This window comes from Lissotriton vulgaris, chromosome 10 (genome assembly GCF_964263255.1).
Source record: "Lissotriton vulgaris chromosome 10, aLisVul1.2, whole genome shotgun sequence".
In the NCBI taxonomy this organism is placed as follows: Eukaryota; Metazoa; Chordata; class Amphibia; order Caudata; family Salamandridae; genus Lissotriton; species Lissotriton vulgaris.
In genome coordinates this window covers 737,673,266-737,693,857 of record NC_141698.1, presented here as the reverse complement: position 1 = coordinate 737,693,857, position 20,592 = coordinate 737,673,266, and the positions used below count along the sequence as shown (strand labels likewise).

The 20,592-nt window shown below is 44.5% G+C and overlaps 1 protein-coding gene across 2 annotated transcripts in view; it reads right to left on the bottom strand.

Moving 5' to 3' along the window:
- Positions 1-20,592, bottom strand: part of ODAD2 (outer dynein arm docking complex subunit 2) — a 1,227,385-nt gene that overhangs the window by 267,227 nt on the left and 939,566 nt on the right. For both annotated transcript variants that reach the window (XM_086941603.1, XM_086941602.1), the window contains exon 13: positions 13,353-13,589. In XM_086941603.1, coding sequence (XP_086797729.1) covers positions 13,353-13,589 — 237 coding nt within the window. The remainder of the gene's footprint in view (positions 1-13,352; positions 13,590-20,592) is intronic.

The window sequence follows — 20,592 nt, the reverse complement described above, 5'->3', positions numbered from 1 at the left end:
AGGTTGTCAACATCATCAACGACATTGTTGCAGGTTCTTGTAGCGTCAACGAAGTTGTCGACGAAGTCGTTATCGGCAAAGCTCTTGACGACGGGCCCGTCGACGGAGTTGGAATCAACGCCAGGTGAATTTTCGATGCAGTTGTCGACGTACCTGATATTGTCGTCTACGGACGTTTTTTCTTCTCAGATCTTGCCGCCTGATTTACAGAAGCCAGTTTCTTGAACAATTTCTCCTTTTCAGGTGGTGGAGAGGAAACAGAAGGAACGAGGACCTCCTTCTGAGTTGAAAGTACCTCAGGAACTAGTCCCTTCCTCTCCTTTCCGCCTCAGTGAGGAGATTTCTTGGGACTGGGCCTGTCAGACTTATCAGAGGTCTTTTGTAAGGCCTTAGCAGGAGGTTCAAATGAAGTTGGAGGGGAAGACCTAGCCCTCTTGCAGATGTATCTGAGGAGGAATCATCACTGTCACTGGACAGAACTTCTTTCCATGACTTCATCTTCTGCAACCAGATCAGCAGACGTCCGTCCCTGTCCCTCAGGGTCTTTGTAGAGAAGGTTCTGCAGATCTTACACTCAGTGGCCTTGTGATCCGGGTTAAAGCAATAAATGCAGTCTTTATGCTTGTCCTCAATGTAAAGTCCTTTCTTAGAGCAAGTAGCACAGGCCTTAAATAAAGCTTTCTTTTCTATATTCGACATCCTTGAAGAGAAAAAATACCAAAATCTAAAGTTGTAGAGAAATCTGAGCAGAGCTCAGTGGAGACTCCCTTAGCACAACATGCGGTAGAAAATGTGAGGCTCTGAGGCTCTCTCGGGAGGGTTCTAAGAGGTGAGGCTAATCTGATTGGTTAGTACATATTTTTTGGTCTCTTTTGCAAAAGGAGGTGGATATGCTACAAAATGAGATGAGGCCTAAGCCTTTCTTTCTCTTTTGTACCTACTGCCATGTTATTTTTTTATTTACTGAGGCTCCCATTCCGATGACGGGGAATAATACAAGCTATGGGAATCTATGAAAGTTCCAATACTGGAGTAACATTTTTTATTTTTTATTTATTTAGAGTTTTATATAGCCAAACATAACTCAAGTGGGTATCAGAGCGCTTTACAGAAGATCAGAGTGAGAGAAACTGATATAGTAGACGATAATAAGTGATAACAGTCGCACTGATATAGGAAGCAATAGGGAATCTAGGACCTTTTGTGAAGGTCAAACTTCATGATATCAAGTATCTTATTATGTAACCATTTCTAACTGAGGTTACTATGCTACAAGGCCGTGTCAGAAGGCTGCAAACAATAAGCTTTTTTTCTTTTCAAAATGAAAATCCTGAAATGGGATTTCCTTTTTGCAAAGAAAGAAATTAATGATCCCTCAAAGGAAGGATTTTCCCATGGTGAGGGGAGAATTAAAATGTTTTTACTGTTCCTTACTGCCAAGTTTTTCCTGCAAAGATTGACTACATGTCCGCCCATTCAAACTGGGTGGGAGGTCATATAGTCATTTCTCCGAAGGCCCTTGCTCGCCAGGGCTGTTTGAGAGGGATAATTACAGCGATGACAGTGTAGCCCTCGCTGTAATTAACCACAAGGTTCACCAGCATTTAAATGTGATGGGCAGACCACATTCTTGGTGGTGAGGATACTTTGACGCTGTTGTGACAGAGTATCCTTAGTACCAAGAATTACAGTGGGCCCTAAATCTTTCAACGCTCTTTCTGGTGGACCCTCTGTCCAACTTCAAATTCCTAACTAACCTTTTCACCTCCCAATTCTATGAAATGTTGCCTTTAAACGTATAATTACCCAAATCTCAATTGGTTTATGGGTTACACTCCTGTGGTTTTTTCTAAGTGACAGTAGCAAGCAGCTTCAGAGGCCGGTAAGGGGGTGGCACAATACCTCAGCTCATCCAGATCAGGAGATGAACACCCTTACCCATGCCCTTTTGTACCCCGCCTAGAAGGGGTGGACATCACACCACAAGAACGTCATTAACAGTTATGTGAGCCCCTCGTGTAACCTTTTGATATATTATTGTCGGCTACTGTCACTGGCACATGCAAATCACCCACATCTGGGCCTATCTGCCCTTAGTTACCCTAGTCAAGTTGGAGCCGAACTTAGAGGAAAGGGAGGAACTGACAAAAACTATGAATGATTCAATACTGTAGAGCAGGGGTCACCACACACAACGGTCTGCCACTGAGTATAAATGTGACACCATCAGAATCTCTCATCAGAAAACTCCTGGACTTCAGAAGATTCAGAAGAAGAACTGCCATACTGTCTAAAGAAGGAAGACTGGCTTCTGGATCCCAGAAGTAACCCCAAGTTGCTGAACTCCTGTTTTCGCTACAGAAGCACAACAAGCTTCCAGAGGCATTTCCTGCAACTGCTAAGTTAACCAGCACCAACTCGACCTGCCTGGACCAGATGGTGGCCTCTGTTGGAGTGAGTCCTGATCCCCAAGAGGTGCCCTCCCAGGTCCTGGACCATTAGCTGGTGTCATAGAGCACTTCTCTAATGCACAAACTGAAGGCACTGGACTCCAGGTGCAAATACAATGGGTTTGGGCTCTTTGTGTCAAATAAGAACTTTACCTGGTCTCCTCGTGAATGAGAGTGGATTTCACAGAGGCCATCATGGAACCTGCAGCCGCCATGCTGTGGCCTCCCCGGCTACAAACTCCGGACTTCACATGCACGGGGTTCTTCACTGCAGCAATGTCCCTCTGTATTTCCCTCTAATGCAGAAATCCAATTAGTGACCAACTCTTCATGCCAATAACAATCCCATCATGGTCAAGCTCCGGCTGAAGACCAGTTTATTTCCCCAACAACAATCTTCACATGGCCACCGCCATCCTGAAGCTCTGACTGAGGCTCCTTGTGGGGAACTTTAGAAGGAACGTTCCAAGGTATCAGAGGGATGAGCACAGTTTTAATTAGTGACTTTTGTGGTTCTCCTTAACAAGGATTGTGTATATTACTTGAGTGGGACTCTCACCCATCTAAGCGAATAATCCAATTTCTTATAGTTACCTAGAGATGTGCAGGAAAATTGCTTCATAAGTTTTGGATTCTGTCTGACAGCTGGGGATTATTCACAAGGGGAGGAATTAGGTGGTTAGTGTATCCACCATAAAAAGCATTAACAAAGTTAAGTAACTTGTTCTCTGATGGATACTTCTAACCACAGATTACTTACCTTGTGAATAAATATCTTAGCGTACCTCCCAATTTGGTGGGTCCGTGAACTGGCTCAGACCAAAAGTCTTGCAGGACTAGGGAGGCAAAGGTCCCCTCTCAGCAGACCTGACTGTTCAGGCAGTAGTACTTTGTGAACAGTTGTAACAATGCCCATAAAGGAGCCTGATAGATGCATGGAACAGGCACTCTGCATGCTAACTCAGAAGTAGCAGCTTTAGCCATCAAGCCTTGTGCGGGCTACTTTTTCATTAGTACTTGGTAGATTTTAATTCAGAGAACATTTCATCGAGAAATGGTCAGCTTTGATCTTCTTTGCTCTGGAAAAACCCTGATCATCCACTCAGTGTTCCTAGGTACGATCAATGTAGAAATATAATGCTCTTTTAGAGTCCAAGAAGTGGATATACAGTGATAAGATGGATCAAGGAATGCCAGATGGGTGATAGGGTGGTGAACGTGAAAGGATTAACTATTTTCAAAAGAAATGAAGATTGAGTCCATAAAACAACTTGTCAGGGAAAAAGGTGGCATAAGATGGATTTACATGGAGAGCCTGAAGTTCACATGTCTAGCCAATATTATGGCAACGAAAAATCCTGTCTTTACGGTCAGAAGTGTCAAGGGACAACTGTTAAATAGCTCAAAAGGGGTACGCGTCAAGAATATGAGGACTACGTTCAAGACCTACTGAGGCATCGCAAAGGGTTTCGGTGGAAAAAATTGTTGCAAACTCGTAATCACAACAGGTGATATGAATAACAAAGGCTGATGTGGCAACTGCAAGCAAGCTGAAAGGTCACAAAAATAGCCTTTTACTATCCCCAAAGCAATTACTGGCTGAGCCATGACCAGAACAAACAATAAACCTTCAGACAACTGTGTCTCTAATTTATCAATTTGTTGGATAACGCATCAATGCACAAATTGCTCCCAATCACTGTTGTACACTGATTTTGTAAATGAACATTTTCCCGCCAAGATTATGTCAACTAACTCAAGGTGCAGGTCAAAGGAGGTCAGCTGTCACCACTCAATTTCCAAGAATAGAGATGCATACCATGCAGGTCTGGGTGCTGTTACAGATGAGCCTCCAGAAGCGGAAACATTCTGCGGACAGATGCTCATGTACCAGTGTTCCAGGTATCACACACCTTTGGCCTAATCCGGTGACACTAGAATGACTAGGGCTTGGATGTTCCTGATCTTCTTCAGAACTCAGGGTAGCGCGGCACGGAGAAATGAGGAGAGACAGCCGCAGGCTCCCAACGCGAAGTGGGTTGCCCCCATCTGCTGGCGGCTCATGCCTGTCATTAGGTGAAGTGGGGTTTGCTTCACAGCCGCACCGCATGGACACAGGCAACTGCCTTGAATCTTTGATAGTGGGGGAAGTCCGAGTGAGGTCTCCCTGCATTTCCCCAGTATTTGGTGTTCTCCCCTTCGGTCGCTGGAAGCGCCTTGAGGGGGCGAGCACTTAGATGTCTTGGCATGCGCTGGTTGCCAGTTGTCATTGCATGACAGGGTGAACCCACAAAGGAAGTCCCGATCCTGTTTAGCAGAATTTCATTACTACCCATAATTATCATGATATTGAATGTAGTTATCAACCCGTAGGCCAAGGGAGCACCTGTGCGCCTAATACGGGTATTATGGTAATTGTGCAAAACATGATCGGAACTTCAGTCAAGGGTTTACCCCGCCATGCAACAACTGGCAACCAGCATCCGCCAAGACACCTAAATGCTTGCTTCCCAGGGGCTTCCAGCTGCCGAAGGGGAGAACACCAATTACTGGTCAAATGCAGGGCACAAAGTCTTCCCCCATGATCAAGGATTCAAGGCAATCACACGCATCCATGCAGTATGGCTGTGAAGCAAGCTCCCACTTCGCCTGATGACAGGCACGATCAACCAGCAGATGGGGGCACCCCACTTCACGCCGGGAGCCCACACCATCTTTCTCCATTTCTCTGTGCCACGCTATGGAGGAGGCTGCCCCCTCCTCCTGCTGTAAAAAAATCCTTGGCGGCTTTGGGAACTGTTGCCAGGCAATGCTTGGAGCGTCTCTGAACGAGTTTTTGGGTTGGGCTCTCCCTGGCCTAGAAGGAAGGAGTTGTCTTCACTGCACTGCAAAAACAACAGTTGATGGACAAAATGCAGAACAATGTCATACATTTACCCAGTACAGAGATCTGGGCCTAAATCCATCGTTTTTTTGCTCACCATGCCATTCCAGTAAGAACCCAGCCATATGCAAATCAGTCTTGACCCTGTGCCCTATGGGAACAGTCCAGCCCGAACTGCCAAGCCAGGTCTTCCCTGGACTGGAAACAAGCACCCTAGGACCGGTTTCAGGCTTTCAGCCCTCATCAGCCAGGATAGCTTGATTCCAGTGGCATGGAGAGCACGGGACTCACGTCTGAGCATACCCTTCCCACTGAGGGTGACAAATGCAAAAACAACAGTTGATGGGCAGAATGCAGAACAATGTCGTACATCCATCCCAATACAGAGATCTGGGCCTAAATCCATTGCGTTTTTGCTCACCATTCCATTCCAGCTTGAACCCAGCCAAATGCAAATCAGTCTTGACCCTGTGCCCCATGGGAACAGTCCAGCCCGAACTGCCAAGCCAGGTCCTCCCTGGACTGGAAACAAGCATCCTAGGACCGGTTGCGAGCTTTCAGCCCTCATCAGCCAGGATAGCTTGATTCCAATGGTATGGAGATCACGGGACTCACGTCTGAGCATACCCGTCCCACTCAGGGTGACAAATTAAAAAACAACAGTTGATGGACAGAAAGCAGAACAATGTCATACATTCACCCCAGTAAAGAGATCTGTGCCTAAATCTATCGTCTTTTTGCTCAACATGCCATTCCAGATTGAACCCAGCCATATGCAAATCAGTCTTGACCCTGTGCCCCATGGGAACAGTCCAACCCAAACTGCCAAGCCAGGTCCTCCCTGGGTAACAAGACAAAATATTGAATTCAAAATATAGAATCACCAAAATATCGAAGTCAAAATATAGAAGGGACAAAATATCAAATGGACAGAATATAGTGGTGAAAAATATTGAATTGAAGGTATGTAGTTTAATATCGAATAGTAATTCTTACCCCTACGCTATTCAACGCTTTCCCTACTGTTGCACTCTCTGGAGTGGGAATAATAATTTTTACCCCTACGCTATCCAACGCTTTCCCTACTGTTGCACTCTCTGGAGTGGGACTAGTAATTTTTACCCCTACGCTATCCAACGCTTTCCCTACTGTTGCACTCTCTGAAGTGGGAATAGTAATTTTTACCCCTACGTTATCCAAAGCTTTCCCTTCTGTTGCACTCACTGGAGTGGTAATAGTAAATGTTATATTTATTATTTCATTAATTTTAAATTACTTTTAAGACATTTAAAAAAATTCGATATTTTGACTAACTATATTTTTTAAAACTATATTTTTGATTCAAGATTTTTGTGCTTACCTGTTTGTAGATAGGAATTTGATATTTTTGCATTCTATATTTTTTCTTCGATATTTGTGAATTCGATATTATGTCAGTGATACCCTCCCTTGACTGGAAATATGCATCCTAGGACCGGTTTTGGGCTTTCAGCCCTCATCAGCCAGGATAGCTTGATTCCAGTGGCATGGAAAGCACAGGACTCAGGTCTGAGCATACTCGTCCCACTCAGGGTGACAAATGCAAAAATAACAGTTGATGGGCAGAATGCAGAACAATGTCGTACATTCACCCCAGTACAGAGATCTGGGCCTAAATCCATCGCTTTTTTGCTCACCATTCCATTCCAGCTTGAACCCAGCCAAATACAAATCAGTCTTGACCCTGTGCCCCATGGGAACAGTCCAGCCCGAACTGCCAAGCCAGGCCCTCCATGGACTAGAAACAAGCATCCTAGGACCGGTTTCAGGCTTTCAGCCCTCATCAGCCAGGATAGCTAGATTCCAGTGGCATGGAGAGCACGGGACTCACGTCTGAGCATACCCGTCCCACTCGGGGTGACAAATGCAAAACCAACAGGTGATGGACAGAATGCTCAGACGTGGATCCCTTGCTCTCTTTGCCACTGGATTCAAGATAGCCTGGCTGATGAGGGTTATGAACCCGAAACCGGTCCCAAGATGCTTGTTTCCAGTGCAGGGAAGACATGGCTTGGCAGTTCGGGCTCGACAGTTCCCATGAGGCACAGGGTCAGACTGATTTGCATATGGCCATGTCAGAACTGGGGTTGTGGAGTGAGCTAAAGAATGATGATGGATTAAACCCAGATGAGTTGACTGGGGGAGAGTATTTGATTTGCTTAAGTGCTCCGTCCATCATCCCCTTTGGTATCGCTTCATTGCACTGTGGCACAGATAAATGGAGAGAGACAGCGTGGGCTCCTGACACAAAGCGGGCTGCCCCCATTTACCAGCAGCTTGTGCCTGTCATCTGGCAAAGTGGGGGCTTGCTTCACAGCTCCACCGCATGGACTTGGGTGGCTGCCTTGAATCCTTGATCACAGGGGAAGATTGAGTACGGTTTCCCTGCATTTGCCCAGTATTTGGTGCTCTCCCCTTCGGCCGTTGGAAGCACCTCGGGGGGTTGGAGGGGTCGATCACTTAGGTGTTACGGCAGGCGCTGGTTGCCAGTTGTCATTGCAGGATCGAGTAAACCCTCAAAGGAAGTCTCAATCCTGTTTAGTAGAATTACCTTAATACCCATAACAATCATGATATCACATGCATTTATCATTCTGTAGGCCCCAGGGTGCTTGTTTCCGGTCCAGGGAAGACATGGCTTGGCAGTTCGGGCTGGACTGTTCCCATGAGGCACAGGGTTGGACTGATATGCATATGGCCATGTCTGAACTGGGGTGGTGGAGTGAGCTAAAGAATTATGATGGATTAAACACAGATCAGTTGACTGGGTATGAGTGTTTGATCTGCTCAAGCGCTCCGTCCATCATCCCCTTTGGTATCGCTTCACGGCACTGTGGCACAGATAAATGGAGAGAGACAGCGCGGGCTCCCAAGGCAAAGCGGGCTGCCCCCAATTGCCAGCAGATTGTGCCTGTCATCTAGCAAAGTGGGGGCTTGCTTCACAGCGGCACCGCATGGACTTGGGTGGCTGCCTTGAATCCTTGATGACGGGGGAAGACCGTGTACGGTTTCCCTGCATTTGCCCACTATTTGGTGCTCTCCCCTTCGGCCGCTGGAAGAACCTGGGGGGTTGAAGGGGTCGATCATTTAGGTGTTACGGCGGACGCTGGTTGCCAGTTGTCATTGCAGGATGGGGTAAACCCTCAAAGGAAGTCTCAATCCTGTTTAACAGAATTACCTTAATATCCATAATTATCATGATATAAAATGCAGTTATCATCCCGTAGGCCACAGGAGCACCTGTGCTAAGCATGGGCGAATTTTGCGAATTCGCGATCCGTGAATTTGCGAATTCGCGATCCGCAAAATTCGCGAATTTGTGCGAATTTGCGGATTTTTGTTTTTTTGCATGTTCGTGGGGTTTTTTGCGTGTTCGCGGGGTTGTTTGCGTGTTCACGGGGCTTTTTGCGTCTTCGCGAGCCGCTTGCATAGCGAAGTTACCCATGCAGTCGTTTACGGGAGAGGGAGAGATAGATAGATAGATAGATAGATAGAAAGAGAGAGAAAGAGAGGGAAAGAGAGAGGGAGAGAGAGAACGAGAGAAAGAAAGAGAGGCCGGATCTCTGAAGGGCCAGATTCCTGAGTTGCCCCTACAGAACATACAGCTTTTTATTTTTAGCAAAATGCATATGAAAATTGTGCTGTAAAGGTCTCTTTTAGTTTAACCCCTCCTGACAACTCAAAATGGGAGTATTTGCCATCCTCTCCCTTCTTCCTGTTTTTTATATCTGTAAGTGCTTCCTGATGAGGTTTAATTCCTTGGACAGGTGCCTCGTTGCCTACTTGTAACTATTCTCTGACCCTGCTTCAAGGGTCAGAGCAGGGTCAGAGAATAGTTGCAAGTAGGCAACGAGGCGCCAGGAAGCAATTAGCAGCAGGTGTCCAAGTTGAAGTTAATTTGTTTGTAACCCTTTTGTAAAAGGTTACAAAGAAATTAGGTTCAACTTTTGCACCTACTGCTGTAACCCTTGCTTGGCTGAAAATTCGTCCCTGCTGATTCGCGGATTTTACCGCGATTTCGCGAGATTCGCGGATCGCGAAATCGCGGAAAATCCGCAAATTCGCCCGCGAAACGGATTTTACGCCCACTAACTTGAGTGCTTCCTACATCCTGGATTCGGTAATTTACCGAATCGGTATGTTAAGAATTCGGTATTTTACGGAATCCTTTAATTACCGATTCGGTAAAATACAGAATCCTTAAATAATACCACCTACATCTCAATTACCCAATACCAGTCGGTAACGGATGAAATTCGGTAATTTCGGCCGTTACCGACCGGTATTGGGCGACCTACATCTGGCCCAAAGTAACTAAAAAATTTAACATGTCTCCCTATATAGAACAATGCTGAATAGCTAATGCAATAATCAAAAGCATACCTTCTTGTAGGTTGGTGGCAGTAGGGAACATATGTAATCCATGTAGCCCATAAATGCTTTTTCAATTCACCATATCCATTTTACTGACCTGCCTAGTTTAAGGTGAAAGAAGCTGGACAATTGGTCACCCTGAAGCTTGAGCTCACTATCCTCCCCGGCCACAAAAAATATGTATTTCGTCTTTCTCATGTTTACACATAAATGCTGCCAAATCAAAAAAGAGAGAGAGGACTAGGTAAGCTAGTCCAGATCCCCCAAATTATATGTCATAATCAATAAGGACTAGCTATGTTTTCAGGGACTCAAAGAATGCGTACATGTGCCGGTAAACCATTAGGTTTGGTCATGAAGCCCTCACCCACCAACCTAGTTGGTGGCATGCTTCATCATCGGGCCCACCACAGTTACACCGAATGTGTCCCGGGTGTGCTTCAACGCCAGATTACTGCGGAGCTGGTATATTTTCTGAGTGTGCAGTGTAGTGAGTGAGATAGTGAAGGTTAAAAAGCTATACAGAGGTGCCTGGTACCCGAGGGTAAATGGATAAACTTTAATCACCAGGCCCCTGTTAGCAGCTAAAAGGCAGACGGGCGCGCTGGAGTGCGGATTATGACCTCCTGCGTCCTGTGTGGTCTACATGTTTCAGCCAGGCCTTTGATTTTAAACTGGCTTTCCTCAGGACCAAAGAGTATGTGAGCGGTGCAAATAAATACTTAATTTATAAGTGATTGTGTTTTGTTCAATGTGTCGCACTCGCTAAGGTGCGTTTATATGACAGAGGGGGAACGCCTCGTGGGGGAACTATTGATTTCATCTATTTGTAGTGTATGTCCCAGACCTAACTGGATGGAACACACTAATTGTATATGTTGGAACACTGAACAACCTACTGTATTGACAATTTTAAAGTGGAATCGATCGTTTTGAGGCTGGAGTTTACGATCTTTTAATAGTAAGGCAACCATAATGTTGCATGTTAATTTGAGCACTGGCCCTATTAATACATGGTGATTGGATATAAGCATAAGTTTTTTGCATAGCCGTATCTATATAACAGAATTGATCCATTGTCATAAATAGCACTAACAGGCTATCCCATCCCTTCTTTCAGTGCTATCCACGGCAGGGAAACCCCTATTGGTGCAGAGTAACGTTGCACGATTGGCACACCACTGAAGGGTGAGTGCCCTAAACTCCGTCATGCATTGATTACATATTTGTTTCTTAGACATAATTTGGAGATACTTTAGCCCACATATTCATTTGTTGTTACAGGTGCCCACTGACATTGGGGTTACTTTTACCTGCGTGCACATTGATCATACACCACCTCCTTGCCCCGTCCTGATGAAGACCCGCCCCTGAGGAATTCAGCTACCCAGTTCTCTCTCTTGGGTCTAAACGTCGACAATTCTCCTTTGGAGCCTGTACCTACATGGTTCTGCCCCCCCCTTCCTCCTACCTTCCCCTTGTCGATTGTACAAATTAAGGAATACGGAGGACTATCAAACCACATGCCAGCAAGAAAGAATTACATTTTTTGCAAGCTATTAAGTTAGGGCCGGCTCAACTGTGTGTTCTTTCATATCAACAATCTCATTTTCTCTCACAGATCTTCTTGATTCTTCACATGAGCACTTATTCTCACCTTTTTCTGTGCACAATAACTGATAGTGAAACCCCATTTGTAAATATTTGTATTTTGTATTTGTGTTTTTCAAAAATATTAAATGAGAAAGTCTCTCGGACTTTGGTGAGACAAATTGGTTCTAAGTGTGTTTTCCTGTATCAATCTATGATTTGGGCTAATGTATCCAATATGTTGTGTTTTATATTAACTATAGTGGATTGAATCGAACAGTGACTTAAGAAAACAAATTCAAGCATATCACCATTTTTTGTATATATTGAGTGAATGTCTAGGACCAACTGTTGACTATAATATTTACTTAGCATGCAGAAGCACAGCTTTGCCTTTACGAGAAGATCATTATCCCCTGAGGCCAGCTTCTCTTTGTGCTCTCACATTCTGACAGGTAGAAATGGAACTAGCGTTGGGGTGTAATATCAATTCCCCCTCGGCCTAGTCAAAAAGGCGGGACCATGCATACTTTCCCTACCTTCAATTTTACAGTCTTGCAGAAGTGTTGTGGAATGTTCTCGAGTCTCTTCACATATCACAATTCACACCACATCATTCTGGGGAAACCTATGTGGTACACAGGACCACAAAAACAGAGTTGTCCTTAATACACTGTCGAATTGCCCTGAGCCCCACCCTGTTGAACATCTACGTGGCCCCCCTTGCTAGACTAGTAAGATCGCAGGGGATGGAGGAGGTGTCTTACGCCGACGACACCCAGATCATGGTGTCGCTGGCCCACTCTGTCAGTACATCCGCATTCAGCTTTAGGTCATGCATGCAGCGTGTGGCGGAGTGGATGATCCTTAACTCCCTAAAGCTGAATGGCGACAAGACAGAGGTCTTGGTCTTCGGTAAAGACCAACACGTGTGGTTGAGCGAGTGGTGGCCTCCATCTCTAGGCACCTGCCCCACTCCCTCCTAATCGGCCAGAAACCTCGGCGTCATCTTTGACACTTCACTCTCTATGACGCTCCAAGTGAATAGGACCGTGGCCACTTGCTGGGGTGTCATCAAGATCTTAAAAAGAATTCTCCACTATCTCTCCTTCCAGGCGCACAAACAGATTGCGATTGCTCTTGTTGGCGCCAGGCTTGATTATTGTAACTCTCTTTATGTGGAGTCCAACAAGGGCCTTATCCATCGACTGCAAACTGTACAGAACGCCGCAGCGCGCTTCGTCCTGGCCCTTCCCATAGCATCATCTGCCACCATTGCTAGGAGAAATCTTCACTGACTCCCGTCCAGTTTAGAATCTACTTTAAGCTCCTATGTCTTACATATAGAGCACTTGCGGCTGGCCCTGCGGACGCACTTGGTACCCTGCTCACCCGCTATGTACCCATGAGATGCCTACGATCGGCCGGGCTACACCAATTGGTAGTGCCCCGCGCTAGGTTAACCAGATGGGGAGCGAGAGCTTTTTCTGTTGCCGCTCCTCAGCTTTGGAACTCCCTTCCGGTGGAGATCAAAACCTTACCCTCCATCGACCTGTTTAAAAAGGCCCTTAAAACCTGGTACTTCATCAGAGCCTACCAATGAGATACTGCTGTCTGACCTGGCTAGTTCCTTTATTTGATGTAGGCACCTTGACGCCCATTGGGCTAAGTTAGCGCGGTATAAGACACAATTCATTCATTCATTCAATTATGGTATGTTGCAAAAAGGAGAACATTATTTATGGAAAATTAGGAACTGTAGCATGCACACTTTAAGAAATGTGAACACATCATTGGTTGAAGGCGTACGTAATGAATGCATTTTAAATTCTAACAGACTTATTTGCATAAGTTGCGAGATACAAAAAAAGAAAAGTACCTAAGATAAAATAAAAATAAAAAGCTTCTTGCAAAATCGTGATTGACCAATCTATATGGGGAGTCATCCTTCGTAATAATAGCATGTCTATGTTACAAATATCATTAAAGATGGAGACGCCCTTTTCAATAAATACCTCAGAAGCACATTCCTGCAGTGTCCCCACTACTGGAATAAGAATGCTTGCATTCGAGGACTTTAGCAGCCGAGCAAGAAGAGGAATGCCTCCAGCCTTCCGTATTGCATCTTTATTCCTTCTGCTTTTGCTGCAGCTCCAGAGTGCCAGAGCGCCAGCGCGGGCCACCTCAAGGTCTTTTTCTTGTTCAGGACTAAGGTCACCTGTACTCATTGGCGCACAGTCCAGCAATCCTACCTGCAAGACAAAAGACAAAATAACCATCTTGAAAATAAATTGATTTTACAGACATGGCAGACTCACAAATAAAAAAATGTATCAGGGTAACTCCTTTTTTTGGGGAGTTGGCTTCCCATTTGGATCTTGTGGCCAATAATTCCTAGATTGTTTGTGAAGCTGAATTTTGTGGCATACACGCTGACTATTTTGTCTCAAATTCTCTTGCCTGAAGCACATAGCATGGCCCTCGTCTAAAGCCTCTTATGATCAGAGCCAGAAGAATAGAACAAAATGGTTTCGATGATAGATGATTGTCATGTGGCTATGGTATGACCTGTAACATCTTCGGAAAGGGCAATGCAAAGGTACATAGACCTTGTCAGTAATGATGGCTTCTGTTGGACCCAAATGTGGGTATTAAGGAGTGTTGCATATCGTTATTGATGATGAAATAACATGGAAGCAAGGTGGCAATTCTTTGGCTGCCTAAACAGCTTTGTGTAAGAAAACTAGCAGCATGACAATGAATACATGTTTCATATTGACACATTAATTCATATTTAATGTAGAGGTTAATGCTCCACACCACAGAACATATACTCTAGCGTGAAAGCTTTACAAATTCACGTTTTTTTGGCTTTAAAAAAGAAACGGGGTGGGTTAAAATTAAACAACTAGAAGATTAAGTTTTTACTTTACGTTTTGTTTGAATTAGCTTTTACTTTAGTTCTGAAATTCTGTATTAGGATTTTCAGCTTCTCTGTTTTTAAACACATAAGTTCATAGGCACCCACCACTTCTATACTTATTAATACAATGGCTACAGAACTGCCATAAAAGGGGAATGCCTGCAATATTGGAGACATAAGGCTAGAAACGTGTTACCTCCTCATACCAGCACTTACGTTTGTGGTGTCCCAACTCGCATTCATGAACAACTTGTAGGGTAGAGCCATTCAAAATAAACAATTTTCCCAATTTCCCACCAATGACCTATTACTCAGGTAATCAAGAGGGGTGAGGTCCACAGTAACAGCTGTTCCTCTTGTCTGCCTCTTCAGAATTATGACGACACGAAGATCCAGAACTGTTTGGGGCATGTGGAACTTACCATAAGCTCTCGGGTTTCTGGTCTCTATGGGATAACTTTCAGCCACACTCTGTTGCTCCATGGTAACTCGGACAGTTTGCAGAACATTCTCCCTATGGTAAATAGAGAGATCACTATGGGATCTCTTTAGATTGCAGGATACATTCTAATTGTTGTTTAATATCACAGCTGAGTTACTCCTGGTTTTAGGCTTGGGTAGGGGCTTCTTTGCAACGTGTCGCACATGTACCTATGTGACTCACTTCGTGCAGAATCACAAATACATTAATCAGCTGCTGTTTGGAGTGCAGCCAATTGTTTTACTATAGCGACCCATATTCTTTTCAGTTTGAATTGTTAGCCGTCTGGAAAGAACAGTCACAGAATTAATTTGCTGCACCACACTCCTTTTAGTGCCTAGTTTTTTGGCCTCTAGTCGACATTCTCCAAGACTTGCAAGCCAGTAGAGTGGTAGATGTCTCTACTTTGTAGAGAGGAAGGAGTCACGCTGAAGTTCAATGTTAAAAAAACACAGGCAGTCGGAATAAGAGAGGTTTTTTATGGTCTGGCTTGACAGCACAGCTGTCGCCATAAAATTATGTGAGCATCACTAGAGCTGAGCTTTGGTTCGGCTCACAAGTTGGAAGCCAGGAGTTAATCTTTTATTGGGCAGAAGTTGTGAGATTCCATTAAAAAAAGTGCTTGCCCTCCAGCAGCTGTGATCATTTTGTTTATTTATCAAGCTGCTTGAACTTTCATTGTCTTCAATGCCTTAACGTGAATATGATGAGGAAGAATATCAGGTGCTTTAAAACACTACAAATAGTAAGTCCATTCAGAAATCTGTGCTTACCTAGCTTTCCAGGTATTTGGGGAGTCATTTGCAGATTCCTATGGAGGAGAAGTTGCTTAGTACCAATACAGGGCTTTTCCAGTACTACAGTTTCATCCCCCCTACTTCTCTGTCAATCAATACGCAGATAATGGATCTGCTTGATGATAGACAATGGAAAAAGGCAGACCTTGCAAATTTTTCACACACGTGTATCCTATAGCTTAGGGCAAATTGAGTTGCCATAGACTGTCAAGAATGATCCGATCTTGGCAAATCTGGCTGGGCAATCTACTATTACCACTGATGATGCATCGGTAGACACCCCAGTGGACCCCAGAGTAGAGGCTTCTTTAAAGAAGGGGGTTGCATGTCTAAATCTCGCTGTGAGGGCAGCTCTTTATGCAGTGTGTGCAATCCAGACCCATGTAAATGACTTTAAGATCATTATGACAGCCATTCTGGAAAGTGTGGATTGTTCTCGATTATTTAAAATATGGAAATGCAATCACGATTCTTATCAGATGTCTCCTGTGACATGTTAAAGGCCTCAGCCTTCCCAACTGTATCTAATATTGCAGCCCATCACCTATTTACCTTAGGGATTGGAGGTTAAAGAAGCTCAGAAGGCTGGACTACTTCCTGTCTTTTTCCGATAACAGGTTGTTTGGGCATCCGCTTGAGTATTTGCCTCACAGTGCTTCTATGAATCAGAAGAATGCTCAGTTGTTCAAGACTTAGATCAAACCAGATCCAACATGCAAATCACCCAACAAAAGTAGCAGAGGGGATTTAATTTTCAAGTTGGTAATAACAAGTTTCATCAAATCGTTTTATTTCGAGGTCAAACGCCTCCTCCTCCTCATCCAAAGCCTAAGAAGCTTTCCTGATTATGCCGAAATAACGGTAGGGGCCACCTTTCATTGTTTCAACAGATGTGACACAAGCACATTTCAGATGCTTGGATCATGTAAATAACAGAAAAGGTGTAAGCTTTGGATTTCGATTAAATCTCCCCACATCGAGGTCTGATACATCTCACCTATTCTAACTATCTTGTACAGTATCTGACTTTGGTTCATACCTGTTGGAAAAAGAGTTCCATTTGCCTAGTCTCAAAGACTCAACAAGGACAACTTTGTATTTCAATGTTTGTGGTGCAAAAATCATCCAAAGGTTTTAGATTGAAAATCAGTCTGAGCCAGCTCCCAAATAAGACTTGATTCACAAATGAAGAGCTTGCAGTGTATACGTCCAATAGTCAATCAAGGAGAATGGGTGACAGCATTGGACCTCAATGATGCTTACCTTCAGGTCCTAATTCTTCCTTCTCTTCCAAAATTTGGTGATTTTGTTGCAAGGGTCAACTTTGGCAATTCTGCGTTCTCCTTTCGGCCATGAAACCCTCTATGAGGGTGTTCACAAAAGGAGTTGGCAGCAGCTGTAGCTCTCCTTTACAGCAGGGGTATTGAGTCATCCCTCACCAGCTGATTTTCTAACTCTCATTTGAAAGAGCCATAGTTCAAAAGCATACAGAAATGGTTTGCCAACCCTGATGAGTCATGGGTTCCTAATCAATCGTAAGGCATCTCAATTGATTCTAACACAAGACCTAATACATATATAGGAACCTGTTTTCTGATGCATTCAGGACTAGTAATCCTGCAACAGACAAGAGCACACACAATTCTACTTTTGCTGCACATCCTAGGAAAACAGAAGTCAGCTTCTATGACCGAATTGCTCCATATTCAAAGTTACATGAATGGTACCAGGGCTTTTGTATGGGACAAGGAACATCTCTGTAAGGTTCTACAACGTCCCTTTTTAGTTCTGTTTGTCTTGTGTGTCTTTGAGGTACTTTGGGCTTGTCTTCGTTTGTCTACTTAAGTACACCATGCATTGAAGAACTGGATCAAGCATTGCAGAACCTGGAGGATTTGCTACCAGTAATGAACGTTTTCTGGAAAGAATTACATTGTTGGATGAAACCTTCAAGGTTAGTCAGGGGAATTCCTTTAGGTATGCAGTCTTCATTCCTTCTAACTACAGACATAAGCCGCACAGTGTGGGATGCTTCCTTGGGGCCTCAGGTAGTACAGGGGATATGGCTTCTAGAGGAGTCAGGCATTCTTCAAATTGGAAGGAGAAGAGGGCAGTGTTCCATGCACTTCTCCTCTTCTTCAGAACCAAGTGATAATGATGAGGACAGACAAAACAATAACAACATCTTTCCTCAACAAACAGTCAGGAACAGGTTCTTGATCCCTAGATGCCTTAAGTTTAGCCATAGCCAGTGGGACGGAGAATCATTTAATCTCCACTTCAGCAACCCATGTTAGGGGGAAAGACAATATTCTAGCAGACAGATTTCCTTTCAATGAATTCAGTCTGGTATCTCATAGTTTCAAGCAAATATGTAAAAAGGGTCGAGAATTCTCAATTGGAACTTTTTGCCACTGCAGAGAATAATTTGCTCACCACATTCCTATCCAGATTCCAGGAAAAGGGTTGTCGGGGGACATATGTTCTAACCTTTCTTTGGCCTCTTCCACTTTTGTACACCTTCCCTCCGTATACATTACTCACCAGGCTATTAACACACCTTTGGAGGGAGAAGGTGGATCTGATTCTGGAAGTCCTCTTTTGGCATAGGATGTCTAGGTTCCTGTTGCTCAGAATGGCCAGAGGAGCAAGTTACTTACTTTTGGCAACAATATTTCTGGTGGGTATTCTATCTAGACACCGATTCTTCAACTTGCAAATATTTTCCAGGTGCCAGAATGGATCCAGAAACTTAAAAGTAGTACTTCTGCATTTGATAGGCAGTGTTGTGTTGCTCAGCATTGATGCTGTTCCACACTGTATGTAAGTGCTACCCATGCCAGCTGATGTCAGTCGCCTTCTAAGCTGTCCATGCCCTTGGATGCACATTCCTATCAGCAGATTGGCATAGCCATTGTTCTCTAGATTTTAACCTTTTTAGATGGAAAAGCGTCCAGCTCACAACACGGATAAGGCAGGAGGGTCAGTGAGGAATTTGTGATTAGACAGAGTATCTACCAATAATATGGTTAACAAAGATAAGTAACTTGTTTTTCTGGAAGATACATCTAACTGCAGACTCCTCACCTTGTAAATAGATACCATAGCAGTACCTCTCAAGGCGGTAGGTCTATGAATTGGCTCAGAACAAATAACCCAGAAGGACCGAGCAGGTAAAATACCCCCTCGATGGATCGGGATGTTAAGGCAGTGGTGATTCGTGAAAATATGCACTGAAGCCTATGGAGCACTGACAAATGTCCAGAACAGTCACCCTGTTCTGTCGGAATGAGGGTCGCTTTTTATCCAGTGCACAGCAGATCTTTATCTTTATACAGAAAACAATACAACAAGAAATAGTTCATTTATTGCACTACCTTACCTTTCCTTGCTCCTGCAAAGCCTACAAAGAGCTGAACCTCCTCCCTATGTCCTTTGGTGCGTACACTAAGAAAGCAAAGTGCTCTTTGATATTTAATATTTATAAAGCACCCGAATCACCCCCAAAGGGTTATCTTCGCTCTATGGAGGAGCTGCAGTATGCCATAGAGAGATAAAGCGTTTAGAGCAGTGCAGCTTTGAGGAACCTTCTGAATTGAAGGTGATCAGGGCATTGCCGAAGATGAATGGGGAGTTGATTCCAAAAGACGGGGCTAGGTGAAAGCTTTCCAACCCTAGCGCGATTTTTGGAAACACGGAACAAGGAGTAAAGATTTATCTCCTGAACGTAAGGGTCTGGGTGGCCGGTATTGATTACATTTTCCTGCAAGATAGCCAGGACCTTTGCCGTTTAGTGCTTTATGCACAATACAGCATATGTTAAATTAGATCCGTTTGCGTATTGGGAGCCAGTGCAGCTGTTGTAGAAGAGTGAGAGAGGCTGTTCTGGCAGGGGCATTCGAGACAAGGCGGGCCACAGTGTTTTGAACTACTTGGAGTCTACTCAACGAGGACTCATTTGCTGAGATCAGAAGGGCATTAAAGTAATCCACAAAATTCTTGGATGTGCTATGGTGTTGTCGTTAGACTCTGGCATGTGAGATGCATCGGCACAAGATTTGGAATTGGCTCTGAAGGGTATCGAATTTGTGATCGAGACCAAGAGCACATTGATGCTCTTGCTCCTTCCTTAGTCTTCAAAAGTCAGGGGAAGGGGCAGACTCTATCTTGGATGTTTTTGCTCTGGGGACTTTGATGATGAAGAAGCTCTGTATTTGTCTGTTCTGGTTGTAGGACCTCCATGAGCGCATAGGTTTTTACCTTCAAGGTGGGAAATTGGAGGTCCAGGACTTTCTCCACCCTCAACAACACCACTGTGAAGGAGGTGCTATCCTCATTGGCAGGAAAGGAGGGGGAATGTCTTAGGCCAGACTCTGGAGAATCACCCAAGCCACTAACATCCTGTAGCTCCTCATACTAGTTGTTGTCTGTGTATTGTGGCCCTAGTTCATTCCCTTCATCATATTGGTCATAGGTTGTGGAGGACTTGAGGTCTTCCTTGAGGCAAGGGCAATGTGTCAAACTCCAACAGTTTGCAGTAACGTCAACAGCATCAGAATCAGCATTGATGCTAGATAGTCTGACACAGATTGTTGCACTAGGATGAAAGTTGTCTCTGAAGCCGGTGTGGTCCAGAGGTTTCAGCTAGTGCAGAGGGCAGACCTGCCAGCGGTGTTCCAGGTAGAGGACCTCACGGTTCCTTGGGGACCAAAGGGAGCTGATAGTATACCAAAAAGACACAGCATGGCCGTACAAAATTCTTGGATTTGTGTCGGTGTCACTGATGGACCCTGGCATGCGGCATGCATTGGGACATGATTCAGAATTGTCTCTGGAGGAGACTGCATTCAGGAATGAGACTGAGAGGCACGTTGGTGCCCAAGCTCCTTCCCTAAACTTTGAAAGTCATGGGAAGGAGCAGAGTACGACTTGGATTTCTTGCACTTTTTTTCTGACTTACCCGAGGACTTTGACAATGAAGACTGGTAGCTTGAACAACCTTGGGAGTGGGAATGGAACCTTCCTTTCGACCTCAACCGATCAACCTGTGTGCA